At 35.9% G+C, this 21,190-nt stretch overlaps 1 protein-coding gene across 22 annotated transcripts in view; it reads left to right on the forward strand.

The window, feature by feature from the left end:
* RIMS2 (regulating synaptic membrane exocytosis 2) overlaps positions 1-21,190 on the forward strand; it is a 775,110-nt gene that overhangs the window by 471,118 nt on the left and 282,802 nt on the right. For all 22 annotated transcript variants that reach the window (XM_031935886.1, XM_031935888.1, XM_031935883.1 and 19 more), the window contains one exon: positions 13,142-13,298. In XM_031935886.1, the coding sequence (XP_031791746.1) occupies positions 13,142-13,298 (157 nt within the window). The remainder of the gene's footprint in view (positions 1-13,141; positions 13,299-21,190) is intronic.

Genomic DNA, 21,190 nt, shown 5'->3' on the forward strand with positions numbered 1-21,190 from the left:
ATCTTTTGAAAAAATTGTTTATTTTTCATTTATTTGTGTTAATAGTTTCTGGAATAACTTTTTGACACTACAGAATTGTGTTTAGAAACCCTCCCTAACTCAAAGTGCTTACTCTGGATTCATTAAGTCTCTTAATATGAAAAACATTCTTTCCTGTCTTGACATTATTGTTATTATTATTTTTCCAGTCAGAAACTGTCTGGTGAATCATTTAATGAGACTGAAAAGACTGCCATGAAATATCCTATATTTTGCTATTTTGAAATCCAATGTGATTTTGAGAAATAGATTTTTCATGATATACTACACTTTATTTTTTATTGATTAATTGATTGATTTTTCAGACAGGGTCTCACTCTGTTGCCCAGGCTGGAGTGCAGTAGTGCAATCACAGCTCACTGCATCCTCAATTTCCCCAGGCTCATTTGACCCTCTCACCTCAGCCTCACCAGTAGCTGGGACTACAGGTGCACACTACCTAGTGTGTGTACTGACTAGGGTTACTAACTAGGGCACCTTACCTATTGTGTGTACTAACTAGGACTAACTAGTCCCTTATTTTTTCTAAGCCCAGTTAAATTTTGGATATACTACACTTTAACAATACCTTTAGTACTCAAAAATTAGTATGATGGTATTGTAGTTTCTGAAATTATGGTATATGTAGTTTTTTTTCATAACCCATCACTTTAGTGAATGCTGTAGGAATTACATTTACGTAAGACTTATGATAACCAAGACTTAAACATATATTCATTCTGTTAAATATTTTTCTTACATTTCTTCTTTATGGCCTTTTCATTTTACAGCTCTAATATTGGAACTAGTTTTAATAGAGAATAAATGCTTTAATCAATAGCTTATCAAATAATGTAAGGGCCACCAGATAAAATAAATAATATATTTTCTGGGTAAAGCAACCCACATGTGAAATGCAGTGTATACATGTACAAAATGCACACCGCCACCTCTCTTAATAATATTTAAACACATAGTGTGAGTCAATAAACCAGCAAAATCTATTGATAGTTTGTTGCTTATATGAAGAGATTTCTTTCCAATTGCACATTGAATAAGGTCAAATTCAGAGTATCAATTACAATCATTCATAATAAACCTGAGCTATCAAAATTGTTCTTAAGTAGGAACTGTTTCAACTAACTTACTCAGTTTTTCTAAGCTTGCAAGGCAGATGTCTCAAATACTAACTATGCCAGAAGTAATATTTTGCATGTGTTTTTTTTTTTTTTAATTTTAGGGCAGCATTAGGTTTATAGCAAAATTGAGAGGAAGGTATACAGATTTCCCATATGTCTTCCTACCCAAACACATTCATACCCTCTCCCATTATCAACCTCCTCCACCAAACTGGTATGTTTGTTACAACTGATGAACCTACTTTGACACATCATAATCACCCATGATCCATAGTTTACACTGGGGCTCACTCTTGGTGTCAAACATTCATTGGGTTTGGACAAATGGATAATGACATATATCCATCATTATATTATCATGCAGAATATTTTCACTGCCTTAGAAATTCATCTTTCCCTTTCTCCTAACCCCTGGCAATTATTGATCTTCTTACTGTCTCCATAGTTTTGCCTTTTCCAGAATGTCATATAGTTGGAAACATACAGTTTGTAGCCTTTTAGACAGGCATCTTTCACTTAGTAATATGCTTTGTCTTTTCATGGTTTGATAGCTCATTTATTTTTAGTGCTGAATAATATTCCACTGTCTGGATATACCACAGTTTGTTCATTGATTCATCTACTGAAGGGCATCTTGGTTGCTTCCAAGCTTTGGCAATTATAAATAAAGCTGCTATAAACATCTGTGTGCAGGATTTTGTGTGTACATAACTTTTCAACTCCTTTTCGCAAATGCCAACCAGCACAATTGCTGGATCGTATGGTAAGAGTATAGTTTTGTAAGAAACTTCCAAAACATCTGTACCATTTTGCTTTCCCATCAGCAATGAATAAGAGTTCCTGTTGTTCCACATCTTGCCAGCATTTGGTGTTGTCAGTGTTCTGACCATTCCAGTGGGTGTATAGTGGTATCTCATTGTTTTTGTTTGCATTTCCCTGATGACATATGAGGTTAAACATCTTTTCATATGCTTATTTGCCATCTATTTAATTTCTTCGGTGAGGTGTCTGTTCAAGTCTTTGGCCCATTTTTTTTTTAAATTGGGTTGTTTGTTTTCTTGTTGTTGAGTTTTAAGAGTTCTCTGTATATTTTGGACAACAGTCCTTTATAAAATGTGTCTTTTACAAATATTTTCTCTCTTCTGTAAAGCAGGAATTCTCTTGACATTGTCTTTTGCAGAGCAGTTTTAATTTCAGTGAAATTCAGGTTATTAATCATTTCTTTCATCAATCATGCCTACACTATTATATCTAAAAATTTATCGCAATACCCAAGGTTATTTATGTTTTCTCCTATGTTACCTTCTAGGAGTTTTATTATTTTGCATTTTATATTTACATATATGATGCATTTTGAGTTAAATTTTTGAAGAGTGTAATGTCTGCATCTAGGTTCCCTTTTTTGCATGTTGACATCCAATTGTTCCAGCACCATTTGTTGAAAAGACCATCATTGCTCCATTGTATTGCTTTTGCTTTTATGTTGCCAGAGATCAGTTTGATATATTTATATCAGCTTATTTCTAGGCTGTCTATATGTTCCATTGATTTATTTGTCTATTCGTTGACCAATCAGTACCACAGTGACTTGATTACTGTAATTTCATTGTAAGTATTGAAAAGTCAGTGTCAATTCTCCAACTTTGTTCTTCTCCTTCAATACTGTGTTGAATCTTCTGTCTTTTGCTTCTCCATATGAACTCTGGAATCTGGTTATTAGACTCCACAAATTGATATGCTGAGATTTTGACTGAGATTGCTTTGAATCTGTAGGTCAAGTTGGGAAGATTGGACATCTTGACAATATTGAGTATTTCTTTATATGGAATATCTATTTATTTAGTTCTTTTTTATTTCATTCATCAGAGTTTTGTTATTTTTCTCATGTAGATCTCATATATATTTTGTCAGATTATACCTCAGTATTTCATTGTTAGGGACTGCTAATGTAAATGGTGTTGCATTTTTAATTTCACTTGTTCATTGCTCATATATAGGAAAGTTATTGACTTTGGAATATTAACCTTATATCCTACAACATTTCTATACTCACTTATTAGTTCCTGGAGCTATTTGTTTATTTGTTTCAATTCTTTTGTGTTTTTACATTGACAATCATGGCATCACAAAAAGAGTTTTATTTCTTTCTCCCTAATCTGTATGCATGTATTTTCTTTTCTTTCTTATTGAATTATCAAAGTACTTCCAGTACAGTGTTGAATACAAGTGGTGAGAGTGGACATACTTGCCTTGTTTCTGATCTCAGTGGGAAAGTTTTAAGTTCTTTTTTTACTGGTAAATATGATGTTAGCTGTAGGGTTTTTTTGTAGATATTCTACATCCGCTTGAAGAAGATCCCCCATATTCCTAGTGTACTGGGAGTTTTTAGTAAATTCAGGATGTTATCAGATTGTCTCTTCTCCATCTATTGATTTAGTCATGTGATTTTTTTTATAGCCTGATGATGTGGTGGATTACATTAATTGATTTTTGAATGTGGAACCAGCTTTGGGTATCCAAGATTAATCCCACTTATTATGTATAATTCTTTTTATACATTGTTGGATTCAGTGTGCTAACATTACATTGATAATTTTTGCATTGATGTTCATGAGAGATATGTTCTTTTCTTTTAATGTCTTTGTCTGGTTTTGATATTGAGGTAATACTGGCCTTATAAAATGAGTTAGAGAGTAGTCTCTCTGGTTCTGTTCTCTGAAAGAGATTGGAGAAAAATGGAATAATTTCTTTCTTAAATGTTTGGTAGAATTCACCAGTGAACCCATCTGGACTTTGTTGCTTTCCATTTTAGAAGGATATTAATTATTGATTCAATTTATTTAATAGATGTAGGCCTGTTCAGGTTGTCTATTTTTGTTTGAGTTTGATGTAACTGTGTCTTTTAAGGAATTGGTCTAGTTTCATCTACATTATCAAATTTGTGGGCATAGAGTTTTCATAATATTCCTTTATTATCCTTTTAATGTCCATGGGATCTGTAGTGATGTCCCCTTTTTCATTTCTGATATTAGCAATTTTTATATCCTCTTTCTCTTAATTAGCGTGGCTAGAGGCTAATTTATTCTATTAATCTTTTCAAAGAACCAGATTTTGGTTTTGTTGATTTTCTCTATTGATGTTCTGTTTTCAATTTTATGGACCCTAATTCTACTATTTATTTTCTAACTGCTTACTTTGCATTTAATTTGCTCCTCTTTTTCTATATTTCTGAGATAGAAATTTAGATTATTGATTTTAGGTATTCCTTTTTTTCTAATATACATATACATTCAGTACTATAAATTTTCTTCTAAGTGCTGCTTTCACTGCATCCCACAAATTTTGATAAATTGTTTTCATTTTTATTTATTTAAAGATATTTTTAAATTTCTCTTGAGATTTCTTTCTTGCCCCATGTGTTATTTAGAAGTATATTATTTAATATGCACATACTTGGGGATTTTGCAGTTGTGTTTCTGTTACTGCTTTCTAATTTATTGTCATTGTAGACTCAGAGCAGCATTGTATGTTTTAAAAATTAATTTGCTAAGGTGTGTTTTATAACCCAGAATATGCTCTATTTTAGTGAATGTTCCAGGTGAACTTAAGAAGAATGTATATGCTGCTAATTTTTGATGAAGTAGTCCATAAATGTTGATTATATCCAGTTGATGGTGTTTTTGAGTTCACTTATCTTCTTACTGATTTTCTGCCTGCTTGATCTGTTTTTTTGTTTGTTTGTTTGTTTTGAGATAGAGTTTCACTCTTGTTGTCCAGGCTGGAGTGCAACAGTGTGATCTCAGCTCACTGCAACCTCCACCTCCCAGGTTCAAGTGATTCTCCTGCCTCAGCCTCCCAAGTAGCTGGGATTACAGGCATGCGCCACCACGCCTGGCTAATTTTTTTTTTTTTTTTGTATTTTTAGTAGAGACAGGATTTCTCCATTTTGGTCAGGTGGGTCTCGAACTCCTGACCTCACGTAATCCACCAGCCTCGGCCTCCCACAGTGCTGGGATTACAAGCATGAGCCACTATGTCCAGCCTGTTTGTTTTGCTTTTTGAGACAGGGTCTGGCTCTATCACCCAGGCTGGAATGCAGTGGTGCAATCTTGGCTTACTGCAACCTCTGCGTATCAGGCTAAAGCGGATCTGTTCATTTTTGACAGAGGCGTGTGGTAATCTCCAACTATAATGATGGATTCTCCTATTTCTCTATGTACTTCTATCAGTTTTTGCCTGACATATTTTGATATTCTTCTTGTTAGAGGTATACACATTATGAATTGTTATGTCTTCTTGAAGAATTGGCTCCTTTATCTTTATGGAATGTCCTTCTTTATCCCTGATAACTTTTTTGCTGTCATGTCAGCTTTGTCTAAAATTAGTGTACCTGCTTCTGCTTTCTTCCTACTCCTGCCTTTTTTTTTTTTTTTTTTTTTTTTTTTTAAACAGAGTCTGGCTCTGGCTGTGTCACTTAGGCCCCCGGCTGGAATGCAGTGGCACAATCTCAGCACACTGCAGATTCCACCTCCTGGGTTCAAGCAATTCTCCCATCTCAGCCTCCTGAGTAGCTGAGACTACAGGCATGTGCCACCACATCTGGCTAATTTTTGCATTTTTAGTAGAGATGAGGTTTCACCATGTTGGCCAAGCTGGTCTCAAACTTCTGACCTTAGGTGATCTGCCCACCTCAGCCTCCCAAAGTGCTGGGATTATCATGCCCTGCCTACTCCTGACTTCTTTTGATTAGTATTACCATAGTACTTTTTTTTTCCATCCATTTAATTTATATGATTGTTTTCATTTAAAGTGGGTTTCCTATATAGTTGAGCCTCTTTTTTTAATTGACTCTGACAGTCTCTTTTAGTTAGTGCGTTTAAGTGAGTTACATTTAAAATGATTATTGATATAGTTGGATTAATATCTACTGTTTTTGTTACTGTTTTTCTTTGTTTATTTTTGTCTTCTATTCTTTTTCATTTTTTTTTTAATTGAGGATTTCATATGATTCTGTTGTCTTTCCTTCCTTGGCATATCAGTTATACTTCTTTTCCTTACCTTTTTTTGGGTAGGTATTCTAGAGTTTGTAGTAGCCATTTGCAATTAATACAAGTCCGCTTTCAAATAATTCTTCATAGGTAGTGTTAGTATCATATACTTAGAAAATCCCAATTTCTTCCTCCCACTTCCTGTATCATTGCTGTCATTCATTTGACTTAAATTTAAGCATACATAATTGAATACATTGTTGCTATTATTACTTTGAATAAATTCTTATCTGTTAGATAAATTAAGAATAAGAAAAATAAAAGTTTTCAATTTTACTTTCATTTATTCCTTCTTCAGTGTTCTTTCTTTCAATATGTAGCTTTGAAATTCTGATCTATGTCTTTTTCCTTCTCTCTAAAAAAAATCAGTTTAATATTTCTTGTAATATTGTTCTACTGGCAACAAATTCCAAATTTTTGTTTGTCTGTGAAAGTCTCTTTCTCCTTCACTTTTGAAGGATAATTTCACAGGTCATAGGATTCTAGGTTGGTGGTTTTTTTCTCCCAAGCCTTTAAATATTTCACTCCGCTCTCTTCTTACTTGCGTAGCTTCTCTAGAAAAATTATTTGTAATTCTTATCTTTGTTCTTCTATAGAGGAGTGTTTTGTTCTTTTTCTCTGTCTTCTTTCAATAGTTTTTCTTTTTTCTCTCTGTTGTTGTTATTATTTTGCATTTGTCCTGCTTGGTGTTCTCTGAGCTCCCTCGATCTGTGGTCTGTGGCTTGGTTCCTGACATTAATTTGGGGAAATTTTCAATCATTATTCTTTCAAATCTTCTGTTTCTTTCTCTCTTTCTTCTCTATCTGGTATTCTCATTACAAATATGTTATACTTTGTGTAGTTGTTCTACAATTCTTGAATGTTCTTTTCTGTTATTTTTTCAGTCCTTATTCTCTTTGCTTTTCAATTTTTGAAGTTTTTATTGACATATCCTCAAGTTCAGAGATTCTTTTCTCAGCTACGTTCAGTCTACTAATAAGCCCATCAAAGGCATTCTTCGTTTCTATTACAGGTATTTCTTTTATCTCTGGCATTTCTTTTTAGCTCTTAGAATTTCTGTCTTTCTGCTTACATTGCTCATCTGTTCCTGCAAGCTGTCCACTTTGTTTATTAGAGCCCTTCATATATTAATCATAGTGGTTTTAAATTCTCAGTCTTATAAATCCAGCATTCCTGCTATATCTGATTCTGACACTTGCTCTTTTTACCCAAATTGTTTTTTTGCCTTTTGGTATGTAATTCTTTCTCCCTTCCTTCCTTCCTTCCTTCCTTCCTTCCTTCCTTCCTTCCTTCCTTCCTTCCTTCCTTCCTTTCTCTCTCTCTCTCTCTTTCTCTGTTTCTTTTTTTGACAAGGGCTCACTCTGTCACCCAGGATGGAGGGCAGTGGCACTATCCCAACTCACTGCAACCTCTGCCTCCCAGGCTCAAGTGAGTCTCCCCGCTTCAGCCTCCTTACTAGCTGGGACCATAGGTGTGCACCATCATGTCCAGTTAGTTTTCGTATTTTTTAATAGAGACAGGTTTTCTCCATGTTGCCCAGACCGGTCTTCAACTCCTGGCCTCAAGTAATCTACCTGCCTTAGCCTTCCAAAATGGTGAGCCACCATCCCCAGCCTGTAATTGTTTTTTCTTGATAACTTTTTATCGATAGGCAGACATGATGTGCTGGTTAAAAGAAATTGATGTAAATAAGCCTTTAGTAATGTGCTGGTAAGGTGGGGAAAGGGAAGCATTCTATATTCCTATAATTAGGTCTCAGTCTTAGTGAACCTGCGGATTGTGAAAATTACAAGTGGTTCTCATTTTTTCCCTCCTCCCTTAGGTGGAACAAGATGGTTAGAGTGGGCTGGAATTGTTTCCTTCTCCTGTGTGGAAGGCAAGAGTGGACTAGATTTGGGTATTTCCCTTCTCCCAGGTTGGTTAGGCTTTAGTTAATTAGTTTCCCCTGAGGGAAGGTCTTGTTAAGTAAAGCAGAGCATTCTGGAGTATTTCAAAATGGTTCCTGTTTCCCTCTCCCTCCCGGAAACAAGAGGAGATTTTTCTTCAATATTTACTGTGGGAACCTGGTGGAGTTCCTAGAGGTAAGTCTAACAATATTGTAGGAGACCTCAATGACTGGGTTCCCGTGGAGCTTATAACTCTCAGACTTGTTCTTAACTGATCCTCTAGCAATTTGTCATTTGAAGGTCAAGTTTTCCTACTCTGGCACTGGTTCCCACACTGCTTTCACCTCATGAGTATCTTCTCCAAAAGCTGTGACTCCCTGTTTTCACCTGTCTGTCTCTTCAATCTTGGGGGCAGTTGTTTGCCCTGTGTCATCCCTCTTTTACAGATCCAAGAAAATTTGTTGCTTTTTCAGTCTGTTCAGCTTTTTATTTGTTGTTAGGACAGAGTGAAAACATTACAAGCTTCTTAGAAACTAGAAGTTCCTCCATGTGTTCTTTATTTGGCTTATTCTGATACCAAGTCTTTTTAAGTCAGAAGTAACTTTGACATTTGCATTGTTAATATTTTTTAAAGTAAGTTGAAACTTTGATATGGAAATTTTTCCCAAGTAAGCAATTCTAGGCATGGAGTTTGCCCTGACAGTATACTGAGCAACAGGAATGGGAATAGTTATAGACCATCCCTTTTAACCTATTGATGCACTTCACAACTTGAATAGACTACATATAGATAAAATACCAAATCTAGTCATGTAAAATTTTAGAATTATTTTCTACTGTGACCTGAAACAATACATACAAATGTAAATAATTTCTTTCCCATTGAAAAGGTTGAGGATTTAATTATGTCTAATTTTGGAGAGATATTTGTATATTTATTTTTAATCTCCATGTGACTGCATCATTTGAGTTCTTGAAGTAACTTCTCCTTTTCTCAGTAGTATCTCTTAAAGTCAATAACCAGACTTCTTTTCTATCTATGTATGTAATCTTTCCTTGGGTTATAATGATGATCTTTTTATAAATGACTTTCAAATGTTTAGCAACAGTCCTAACATCTTTCTCAAGATTCTTTTCAACATATTTAATATTTGACCTATGCAACTGAAACTACCCTCATTCCCCTTCTCCAAACTAGTCAACCTCAATAAACGTTTCTTACTCTTATCTTAGTAGTATAGTTTTTTTGTTTTTTTGTTTTTTGTTTTTCCTTTTGAGACAGAGTCTTGCTCTGTGGTCCAGGCTGGAGTGTAGTGGTGTGATCTTGGCTCACCGCAACCTCCACCTCCTGTGTTCAAGCAATTCTTCTGCCTCAGCCTCCTCAGTAGCTGGCATTACAGGCACGTGCCACCATTCCCAGCTAATTTTGTATTTTTAGTAGAGATGGGATTTCACCATTTGGCCAGTCTGGTCTTGAACTCCTGACCTTAAGGGATCTTCCCACCTTGGCCTCCCAAAGTGCTGGAATTACAGGCATGAGCCACCATGGCCAGCCAGTAGCATACTCTTGACTTCCTAATAGGCTAAATTAAAAAGTTAAGGTGCATTAATTGTTGCTCTTTTTTTGCTTTTTTATCTAGTCACAAAATGTAATTGATTCATGTTGGCATGGCCTGAACTCGATTCTTGGATCTTTCCTCTATCTTACTCCTTCTTGTAGTGATCTCAAGTCTGTTTAAAGTCCCATGCCTTTAAATAGTTATCTATATGCTAAAACTCCCAAATGTACATCTCCAGTCAATTCTACTTATTTTTTCTTTAAATTTTTATAGTTTACTGCCCACCTGACATCTTCACTTGGAAATGTAGTAGATATCTCCAGCTTAACATGTCCAAAACTAAACTTTTGATCCTTTCCACCAAACCATGTCATTTGATAACTTCATTCTTCTCCTTGAGTCAGAATTTTAGATTTGTTCTTGTCTCTTCTTTTTCTCTCTTGTCTCTCAAATCTTTCACAAAATTGTCTTTATTGCTATGCCTTCAAAATACATCCACTTCCATAATCTCCATTATTATCCTAGTTCAAGCTGCTGTTATTGCATGTATGATTTACTACCTTGTCTAGCCTTAAGCAAAAGTTAAAACATGCACAATTTCTGCTTAAAACCCGCTAATGGGTTAAAATCACTCAGATTAAATGCCAAAATGTTTGCAATAATGTACAAGCCTCTACATAATCTTCCCTCTTCCCTCCAAATGTCTCCAATATCTGCTCTTCATCACTTGCTCCACTCTAAGCACCCTATCCTCCTTGCTGTTCTGTGAACATGTGAGATGCACTGCTACCTTGGGGCCTTTTCACTTGTCTTGGAACCCTTCTCTCTGTGTGTATCAGCTTGGAAAAACATCTCATTCAATTCTTTCTGAAATGTCACCTTCTCAATTTGTGTTATCTAGTCTAACCACCCTATATAAAATTACAAAATGTCCTCCTCTTCTGGTATTTTGATTTTCCTTTTTCTTGTTCTATTTTACTAAATGTATAGTATATATAGCCACTAGCTGTATGTGGTTATTTAAATGAACTTAAAATAAACATGTTTAAATTTTAGATTCTCATTATACCATCCAGATTTCAAATGCTCAATAGTCATGTATGTCTAGTGGCTACCAAATTGGACAGCACTGATAGAAGAACATTCCATCATTTTAGAGTTCTGTTGGACAATACTGTTCTAAGTTTTATAAGAACAATTAATCTTGTTGCAATCTCTCTAAGCTTCAGTATGAATTGTATACTGATGTCAGCTTCATCTTCCTAAAGTATTTCTTCCATCATCAGAGCAGAATGTAGTATTGGGACACAGTGAGAGCACTGGAGTCAGAAATATCTTCTTTTAAGTCTCAACCCTGGTATTTGACACTTAATTTAGATTTTTTACCTCTGTTTTCTCAAATGAAAATGGAGGTAATATCTTCTTGGCAGAGTTGTTTTCTATTATATAGTGTATGTGTTCCTGGGAAAACCTTGTGCTGTGCAAAATCATGGACTAAAAACAACAGAGCTCTGGAAAAAAAAAGGTTAGGAAAGACCATTCAAAACTCATGCAGCTTTGAAAACTGAAGAATAAAAATTAAAATAACACAATTAAAAAGTCATGTTAAATTTTAAGCAATAAAAATATTTACTATATAATAGGAGTCTAAAATAAAATGAAGGTATCTAGATGAAAGTAGTATATCTAGATGGAAAGAAGGATAAGTCTGCAAAGTTATGAACTCAAGGGGACTATCCACAAACACCAGTAAAGACTCACTCAGTACATGTATCTAAGACAGAGTTTGTGACCAAACAGCCAAAAGGAGGAACATGAGATTCTTGGGATGAATGGGCATTGTGTGCAGTTCTGTATTTCTCTGGTTTGCTGCATCCCGCTGTGTTAGTGTACTTTACATTCAGCTGCAATTATTTGGAAGTTGTAGTGGACACTGTTGATGTTCCACCCATATCCCATTTACCAGCTCGTTTACTCATCCAGTTACGGGGAGTGTTGGTTGTTAACAACTCACAGCTGTCCCTCTCTCTGGAGAATTGCCTGGTCAAATGGAAACCACCTCATCCATAAGGTTAAACACTTTGCCGACTCTCCACTGGCAGTCTTTAGCCAGTGAGTGACTAGCACAGGAGTACAGAAATCCAGGCCTCTTACCTCGAAGTCAGACCAACCCTGGGCAATTGTTCATGTTTCAGAGCATACAATTGGATCAGACTGAGAATACATCATTGCTTAGTTTCTTCCCTTTTTTCTTACCCTATTCTGCTCTTCTTCTTTTTCCTGAGGACACTACTTCATTTATCTATGTGCATGTGAATCCTTGTTTCTAGGGAATCTAATGTGAGATAATACTGTAAAACATTATCAGGATAGGAAATATCACATATGAACAGTTGTTTCTGAGTTATTTCTGAAACAAATGTCATAACAGAACACTTTTTTAAAGTGCATAGCAGGGTTCCTAGCACATAGTAAAACATCAATTAATAATAGCCACAAAGAGTATGGGGAAGATAATGGTGGTAGTGGTGATAATATTACTTCCTGCTCAGAAATTTTCAGGCTCTTTCCATTACCAACCTCATGATGTTTTAGATATCTACAACTTGAGTCAAACTTACTTTTCCTGCTCATTTCCATACTGCTGCCCCACATTGAACTGTTGTTTTTCTACCAACTTAGAAGTCCTTCTACTTTCCTTCCATCTGTCCACAATACCAATTGCTTTCTAGTACTCTTTTAGATAGTATCTCTTCTAATATTCTTTGTGTAAATGTGTCAAATCATTGGGCTGTTACTTTCCTCTGATTTGTCGTATTTTTATTCTCAAACTTCTACTGTATATCAGCCCTGTCATATACTGTAAGAAAAATGGTAGCCGGGTGCAGTGGCATGGGCCTGTGGTTCCAGCTACTTGGGAGGCTGAGGTGGAAGGGTCATTTGAGGCTAGCCTAAGCAACATAGTGAGACCTCCATCTCATTAAAAAAAAAAAAAAAAAAAAGCAAAAGCCATTTACACATGTACTACAAATGGTATTCGGGATGTTTTCTAAAACTTTCATCACTTAAAGAAATGATCTTAATGTTTAGGAGTTTTTTATGAGCTTAATAATTTTAAATAACAATTGTTAAGAATTATTTGAAGCTTTTCTAGGTCATTGAAGAGATGAAAATATTTTTAGAATAAATTTGAGTCTTTTATTGGAGATGATTAACTGTATGTAAAATTTTAGTCTAAGTTTATATAAAAGCTTTACCCAGCACAATGCCTTAGATATAGTAACTATTTAAATATTTGGATATCTGTCATTCCTTTTTAATTTATGTATTCATAAAATGTTTTGTCATAATATTATGATTTATCCTTTATACTTTAATATATTAGAAGTCTTTCAACTTCACCAACATTTTGTTTTTGAGTAAAGTACAAAAGATACAAAGGACTTAGTGTATATATATAACTATAATATTTATTATTTTTATACCTTTAGATTATCGACGTGATGGTCGAGATCTTCAAAGCTCAACATTGTCAGTGCCAGAACAAGTAATGTCATCAAACCATTGTTCACCATCAGGGTCTCCTCATCGAGTAGATGTTATAGGAAGGACTAGATCATGGTCTCCCAGTGTCCCTCCTCCACAAAGGTAAGATAGACTACTCATTTTATTTGTAGGGTGGCTGTATTACTCAGAGGGACAAAACTAATAGGATATATGTATATATGAAAGGGAGTTATTAGGGGGAATTGGCTCATGTTATTATAAGACAAAGTCCCACCATAGGACTTCTGCAAGCTGGGGAAGGGAGAAGCCAGTAGTGGCTCAGTCTGAGTGTGAGTCCATTTTGAAAGCCTTAAAACCAGGGAAGCTGACAGTGCAGCCTTCAGTCTGTGGTCAAAGGCCTGAGAGCCACCAGCAAGCCACCGGTGCAAGTTCCAGAGTCCAAAGGCCAAAGAACCTGGAGTTGGGTATCCAAGGGCAGGAGGAGTGAAAGGAGTCAACCAGCACAGGAAAAAGAAAGAAGCCAGAAAACTTAGCAAGCAAGGTTATCCCACCTTCTACACCTGCTTTGTTCTAGCTACATTGGCAGCTGACTGGATGGTGGATTGGATGGGTCTCCCTCTCCCAGTCCACATATTCAAATGTCAGTCTCCTCTGGCAACATCCTTACAGACACACCTAGAAACGATACTTTACCAGCCTAGGCATCTTTCATTCCTTTCAAGTTGACACCTAATGTGAACCATCACAATGGCATTATAGACCTATTTATCACATATCATTAATCTCTAAAGATAAGAGATTCTTGTGGAAAAAGAATTTAAGGAAAAACAAGATGGTTTTATTTATTTAAGGAAAAACAAAATGCTATTCAAGGAAAAACAAGATGCTATACAATAACCTGCATAACAAGAGTAAAATGAAATATGACTTATTTTGTAATTTTAGACAACCTATATGTTATTTTATTTTAAGAGTTCAAAATAACTCAGAAGAACCAGTTTTCAATCACATATTGATGTGAGTATATCTAGGTAGAACCAACTAATTATACTCATGAATGATATAGATAATTGGTAATTTAATATATAGGAAAAAATGAAAATTTGACTGATGTTTAAAATTAGTAACAAATATCAGAATAATAATAATTTTTTTCTTTGTTTTTTTTTTTTTTTTGAGACAGAGTCTTGTTCTGTCCCCAGGCTGGAGTGCAGTGTTGCGACCTTGGCTTACTGTAGCCTCCGCCTCCTGGGTTCAAGCGAGTCCCCTTCCTCAGCCTCCCAAGTAGCTGGGATTACAGGCCCACACCACCATGCCCAGCTAATTTTTTGTATTTTAATAGAGATGGGGTTTCACCATGTTGGCCAGGATGGTCTTGATCTCCTGACCTGGTGATCTGCCTGCCTTGGCCTCCCAACGTGCTGGGTTTACCGGTGAGAATAATAATTTTTAAAAGCATGTGCAGTGGGATGAATGGCTCAGAAAATCTGCAGCTAGCAGTCTTAACGCTTACTAGAAATCTCTGATTAACCCAGTTAAGTACAGACAAGCTTAATAGAATAAGAATCATGGAAATAATAGGTGAAGCTAACAAGAAATATGTGCATAATTTACATTGTACATACTTGGAATGTTTAAGAAATTTTGACCAGTTAGAATGACACACTTATACGTCCTATTTTAAATCAATAATTGAGTATTTGACTAAGAATTTTAATTGAGTCTTAATTTTACACAGAATATCGGAATGTCTAAGAGAGCTTTAGATTTATTATGTTTGAAGGATATAAGCCACTAAAATAAGATTTATGTAACTTAGACAATTGCAGAAATTAAAAAGAATATCTGATATATTAAGTTGATGAACATGGTTTAAAATGTTTGAAGATGTTGAATTAACAAAGTTTATAAATGGGACCAAAATTATTAAACATTTTTTTTAAAGTACTTAACTGTGGTACACTTATCAATATAATAACATGTGTAATCTGAAATTTAAAGTTTAAGAACTAGTTTTAAATTTGTAACTTTAATAAACTGAACCCTACCATCCTCTAGGAAAATAAAAGAATGCCTATGTACGAGGAAAAACAACAATGTTTTTGTTCTTTGTACACTCTACTCAACACAGAACACCTTTGTGACCAGATTTGTGGGGATTTTTTCCCACACCAAGCAACTTGCCAGCAGATAGCACCTAAGAATCCTATAATTCAGTTCAATTCTGACACTATACTCGAAATTGTATCAGATTTCACATGTTAAAGGGTTAAAGGCTTAGTCCCACAAGACTGTCCCCTACTTCAAATGCCAATTGCAAGTCCCAGATTGTGACCTATCCAGTTATAAATTGGAGTTTCCATAGCCCCTCTCCTTAATTTGATAGTTTACTTGGACAGCTCACAGAACTCAGTTAAACACTTTAATTATGTTTACCAGTTTATTATAAAAGACATTTTTAAAAATGCAGATGAAGAAATGCGTAGGATGAGATTTGGGCAACATGGAAGCTCATCAAATCTTGTTCAAAAGTTTCTATAGAGTTTAATCTCCAGCCCTCAACCCTCTTTCTGTAGGTCAGTAGGTGGGGCTGAAAGTTCCAGCCCTGTAATCACTTGGTCTCTCTGTAGACTGGTCCCATCAAGAGGATATCCAGGGGACCCGCCCTTAGCAATCATTAGCATAAACTCAGAAGTTATCAGAGGGGATCAGTAACAAAAGACACTCTATCACTTAAGAAATTCCAATGGTTTTAGGAACTCAAGACAAAGACCAAATGTGTTTCATATTATATCACACTTTACTTTTATCAGGTAAAGAACATTTGAACAGCCCATAGAAGATAGGAATATCTATCTTTTTAGGTATCTACTGTTTTAGATCAGATTATGTTTCATATGATAGAAAGCCCATCATAACAGGAGCTCAAACATAAAGTGTTTATTCCATGATGAAACAGAAGTGTGTAACTAGACAATCTAGGGCAAAAATGTTAGCTTAAAAAAAGGCATCATTGATAAATTATAGAGAGAAGTAACATTTTTAAAATACAAGTAACCTTATCATGCCTAAAATAAGATCCACTAACATATCACTCATAAGCAATGTCCTTAAAAGAACACAGAGAATATGAAAACAAAGGCATGAAAAAATATAATAACTATATATCAGCTAAAAGGAAAGTAAGATCCCAATTTCAATCAGAAGAAAAAAATGAATGCAATGTCAAAAGTGTCATAAAGGACAAAGAAATATATGTTCTAGGAAAAATTACTGAATTCAAAATATATAACCATTACTACCACTTTGAATTAGACAGTCTGTACTTTGCACAAAGACTGGACCAAAAGCCAAGAAAGGGCCAAACTGTAGCTAGAATTTTGCTCAATTGTATGCTCATAAGGCCATTTCTGTAAAGAAGCAGTACTTTTTCAAATTTGCCCTAAGGCATTATAAAAACTAATAAAAATACCTGGGTGTAATGATCATGGACAAATTTGTTCCTTAACATATAAAGAGCTTCTAAAGATAGGAAGCAACAACTGGCAGGGTTATAGAAAGAAATAAATAAACAATTTTAGTTGGAGGTTTTAACATATCTCTAACAGAAATCAATAATCAGCCCCTCCCCCAAAAAAAAATTAGCAATGACTTCGAAGGTTTGAATAATGTCAAATTTATTGTGTGACTCAACTATGCTATATTTTGTGTATATATCTTTTTGTGTATCTCAATATAAAATTACATACCATTAAAGCAAAGAATATAAATTATTTTTAACACAACATAACTTTACAAAAATAACTGGTAACAGAAACTCGTTAAAAAGTAAACCTCAATAAATCCCAGATAAATCATTTTCTCTGAATATTATTCAATAAACTTATAAAGCAGTTTTGCAAAGATAGTTTTTAAATTCCTAGAACTTAGCTAAAATACTGTGAAATAACTTTTGATTATAAGTGAAATAATTGAGATATTAGGAAATATTAGGATTGAATGACAAATGAAAATGATGCAAGCATTTGTGGGACACAAGCAGTATTTAGGAAATTTTTATCTTAAAGGATATTTATCAAAAAATAGGAATGCTTCAAAATGATGAAATAGGATATTACCTCACAACTGTTAGAATGGCTCTTATCAAAAGGCAAAAAATAATATGAGATGGCAAGGACATGGAGAAAAGGGAACCCTGGTACACTATTGATTGCAATGTAAACTAATACAGTCAGTATTTAATGAAAACAATATGGAGGTACCCGCCAAAAATTAAAATGGAACTACCATATGATTCAGTAGTTCTACTACCGAGTATCAAAGGATATGAAATCAGTATGTCAAAAAGATACCTGTGAGGGGACAAAGCCAGATGGTGGAATACCTACATCATTCATATCTTCACAGGAATACCAAATTTTACCAGCTATCTGCACACTGAAAAGCACTATCACAAGACCCAAAAATCAGGTGAGCAAACACAGTACCTGGTTTTAACTTCATATGATTGGAAGTGACATTGAGGAGGGTTGGAGAGACAGTCTTGAATCACCAGTGCCATCCTTCTCCTATCCCCCACCAACAGTTGTTCAACATGGAAAGTCTGTGCATTTGGGAGAGGAAGAGCGCAGTGATTGGGGAACTTTATATTGAACTCAGTGTTGTCCTGTCATAGCAGAGAGCAAAGCTGTGCTGGGCTCGGCCAGTGCCTGGATATGGAGGGAGCATTTGGACCAGATTTAGCCGTAGAGGAATCACCCATTCCATCAGTCAGAACTTAAGTTTCTTAGCAAGCCATGCCACAGTGGGACAAAGTGCTCTGGAGTCCTAGGTAAACTGGAAAGGACACAAAGACTACAACTCCTAGGCAGCACCTAGTGCTGGGCTGGGCTCAGAGCCAGAGGACTAGGGTGGCACATGACCTAAGGAGATATCAGATGGCATGGCTAAAGAAGTGCTTGTACCACTCCTCCTCCAACCCCAGACAGTACAACTCACTGCAATTAAAGTGTCTCCTTCCTTCTGTTTAAGGGGAGGAGAGGAAAGAGTAAAAAGGGCTTTGTCTTGCATCTTGGATACCAGCTCAGCCACAGTAGGAGAGGGAACTAGGCAGAGTCATGAAGCCTCCATTCCAGGCCCTAGCTCTGGCATATTTCTAGACAAACACGAGCCAAAAGGAAGTTGCTGACTTGAAAGGAAGGACTCAGTCCTGCAGGATTAATCACCTGCTGAATAAAGGCCCCCTGGGCACTGAATAACCAGCAGTGATACCCAGAAACTATGCTGTAGGGCTTTGGGCTCTGAGATGTGCAGGCTTCACGGGCAACTCAGCACATTCCCACCTGTGGCGGCTATGATGAAAGACTGCTTCTGTTTGAGAAAAACAGACGGAAAACTAACATGACTTTGTCTTGCACCTTAGATGTCAGCTCAGTCACAGTGGGTTAGAGCAACAGGCTCATGGAGTCCCTGAGTACAAAGTTAGTATAAGCTTAGCATTTCTGTACCTGCCCTGGGCCAGAGGGGAGCCTATTTCCCTGAGAGGTGAGTCACAGGCCTGGCAGCATTCACCACAAACTGACAGAAGAAATCTTGGGCTTTCAGTGAACATTGCAGTGGCCTGACAGAACCCCCTTGTGGGCCAGTGGTGGTAGATCCCACAGGGAGGGGCTCTTCTGCCTGTGGAAAGGGGAGGGAAGAGCAGAAAGGACTTTATGTTGTAGTTTGAGAGCCAGCTTAGCCACAGTAGAATAGAACATTAGGCAAATTTCTAAGGTGTTTGACTCCAATCCATAGCCCCCAGATAGCACCTGTGGATCTGCTCAGGGCCTAGGGGAACTTACCACCTTGAAGAGAAGGACCCAAACCTGGCTGGCTTTGCCATCTGGTGATTGTAGAGCCCTAGGACCTTGAGTGAACATAGGCAATAGTAGCTAAGTAGTGGTTACAGTGGGCCTTGGGTAAGACCCAATGCTGTTCTGGCTTCAGGTCTGACACTGTACAGAACCAGTGGTGGTAACCACAGGGGTGTTTGCATCACCACAACCCCAGTTCCAGGCAGCTCAGCAGAGAGAGAGAAAGAGACTCCATTTGTCTGGGAGAAAATAAGGGAAAAGAATAAGAGTCTCTGGTGATCCAGAGAATTATTCTGGATCTTATCAAAGACCACCAAAGTGGTACCTCTATGAGTCTGCAAAAAACAGCATTATTGGGCTTGGGGCCCAAGTCCCTTTGAATACCTGGGAAACCTTCCCAAGAAGGATGGGCACAACAAGCCGAGACTGCAATAAATACCTAACTCTTCAATGCCAAGACACCAAAGACCATCTATAAGCATCAGGATCATCCAGGAAAACATGACTTCTCCAAAGGAACTAAATAAGGCACCAGGGACCAATGCTTGAGAAACAGATGTGACCTTTCAGATAGAAAATTCAAAATTGCTCTTTTGAGGAAACTCAATGAAATTCTATATAACACAGAGAAGGAATTCTGAATTCTATGGTAAATTTAACAAAGAGATTGAAATAATTAAAAATAATCAAACAGATATTCTGGTGTTGAAAAATGTGATTAAATACTGAAGAATGCATCAGTGTCACTTAAGAGCAGAATAGATCAAGCAGAAGAAAGAATTAGTGACCTTCAAGAGGCCATTTGAAAATGCAAAGAGCAAACAAAAGAAAAACAAATAAAAAACAGTGAAGCACACCTACAAGATCTAGAAAATAGACTCAAAAGAGCAAATCTAAGAGTTATTGACTTTAAGATAGATAGAAAACAATACAAAAGATCAATGAAACAGGTTTTTTTTTTTTTTTTTAAGATAAACAAAATGGACAAACCTTTAGCCAGACTAACAGAGGAAAAAAGAGAGAAGACCCAAATAAACAAAATCAGAAATGAAGAAGGACACATTACAACTGATACCACAGAAATTCAAAGGATAATTAGTGGCTGCTGCGAGCAACTATATGCCAATAAATTGGAAAATATAGAAGAAATGCATAAACTCCTGGACACTTACTAGATTGAGCCACGAAGAAATCCAATAGCTAAACAGATCAATAACAAATGACAAGATCAAAGCCATAATGAATAGTCTCCCAGTAAAGAAAAACCTGAACCCAATGGCTTCAATGCTAAATTCTAACAAACATTTAAAGAAGAACCAATACCAAATCTATTCAAACTATTTCAAAAAATAAAGAAGGACGGAATACTTCCAAACTCATTCTACAAGGCCGTTATTATTTTGATACCAAAAGCAGACAGACGCATTAAAAAAAAAAAAAAAAAACTATAGGCCAATATCTCTAATGAATATTGATGCAGAAATCCTGGAAAAAAAACAAAACAAAAGACAAAACAAAACAAAAAAACTAGGAGACCGAATTCAACAATACATTAAAAAGGTCGTTCATCATGACCAAGTAAAATTTATCTCTGGGATGCAAGGATGATTCAACATACACAAGCCAATTAATGTGATATATCATCAGAATGAAGTACTAAAACCATATGATTATTTTAATTGATGCTGAAAAAGCTTTTGATAAAATTAAATATCCTTTCAAGATAAAAACCCTCAAAAAACTGGGGATACAAAGAACATACCTCAACATGATAAAAGCCATATACAACAGACTCACAGCTAGTATCATACTGAATGCGGACAAACTGAAAGCCTTTCCTCTAAGATCTGGAACACAGCAAGGATGCCATGAATAAGAGTGAATACCACTCTTATTCAACATAGTACTGGAAGTCCTAGCTAGTGCACTCAGACAAGAGAAATAAATAAAGGGCATCTAAATTGGAAAGTTAGAAGTCAGGTTATTCTTGCTTGCAGATGACATGATCTTATATTTGGAAAAACCTAAAGACTCCACCAAAAACTATTCAAACTGATAAATTCAGTAAAGTTTCAGGATACAAGATCAACATACAAAAATCAGTAGCATTTCTATATGGCAACAGTGAACAATCTGAAAAAGAAATCAAGAAAGTAATTCCATTTATAACAATCACAA

This window comes from Piliocolobus tephrosceles, chromosome 7 (assembly GCF_002776525.5).
Source record: "Piliocolobus tephrosceles isolate RC106 chromosome 7, ASM277652v3, whole genome shotgun sequence".
Lineage (NCBI taxonomy): Eukaryota > Metazoa > Chordata > Mammalia > Primates > Cercopithecidae > Piliocolobus > Piliocolobus tephrosceles.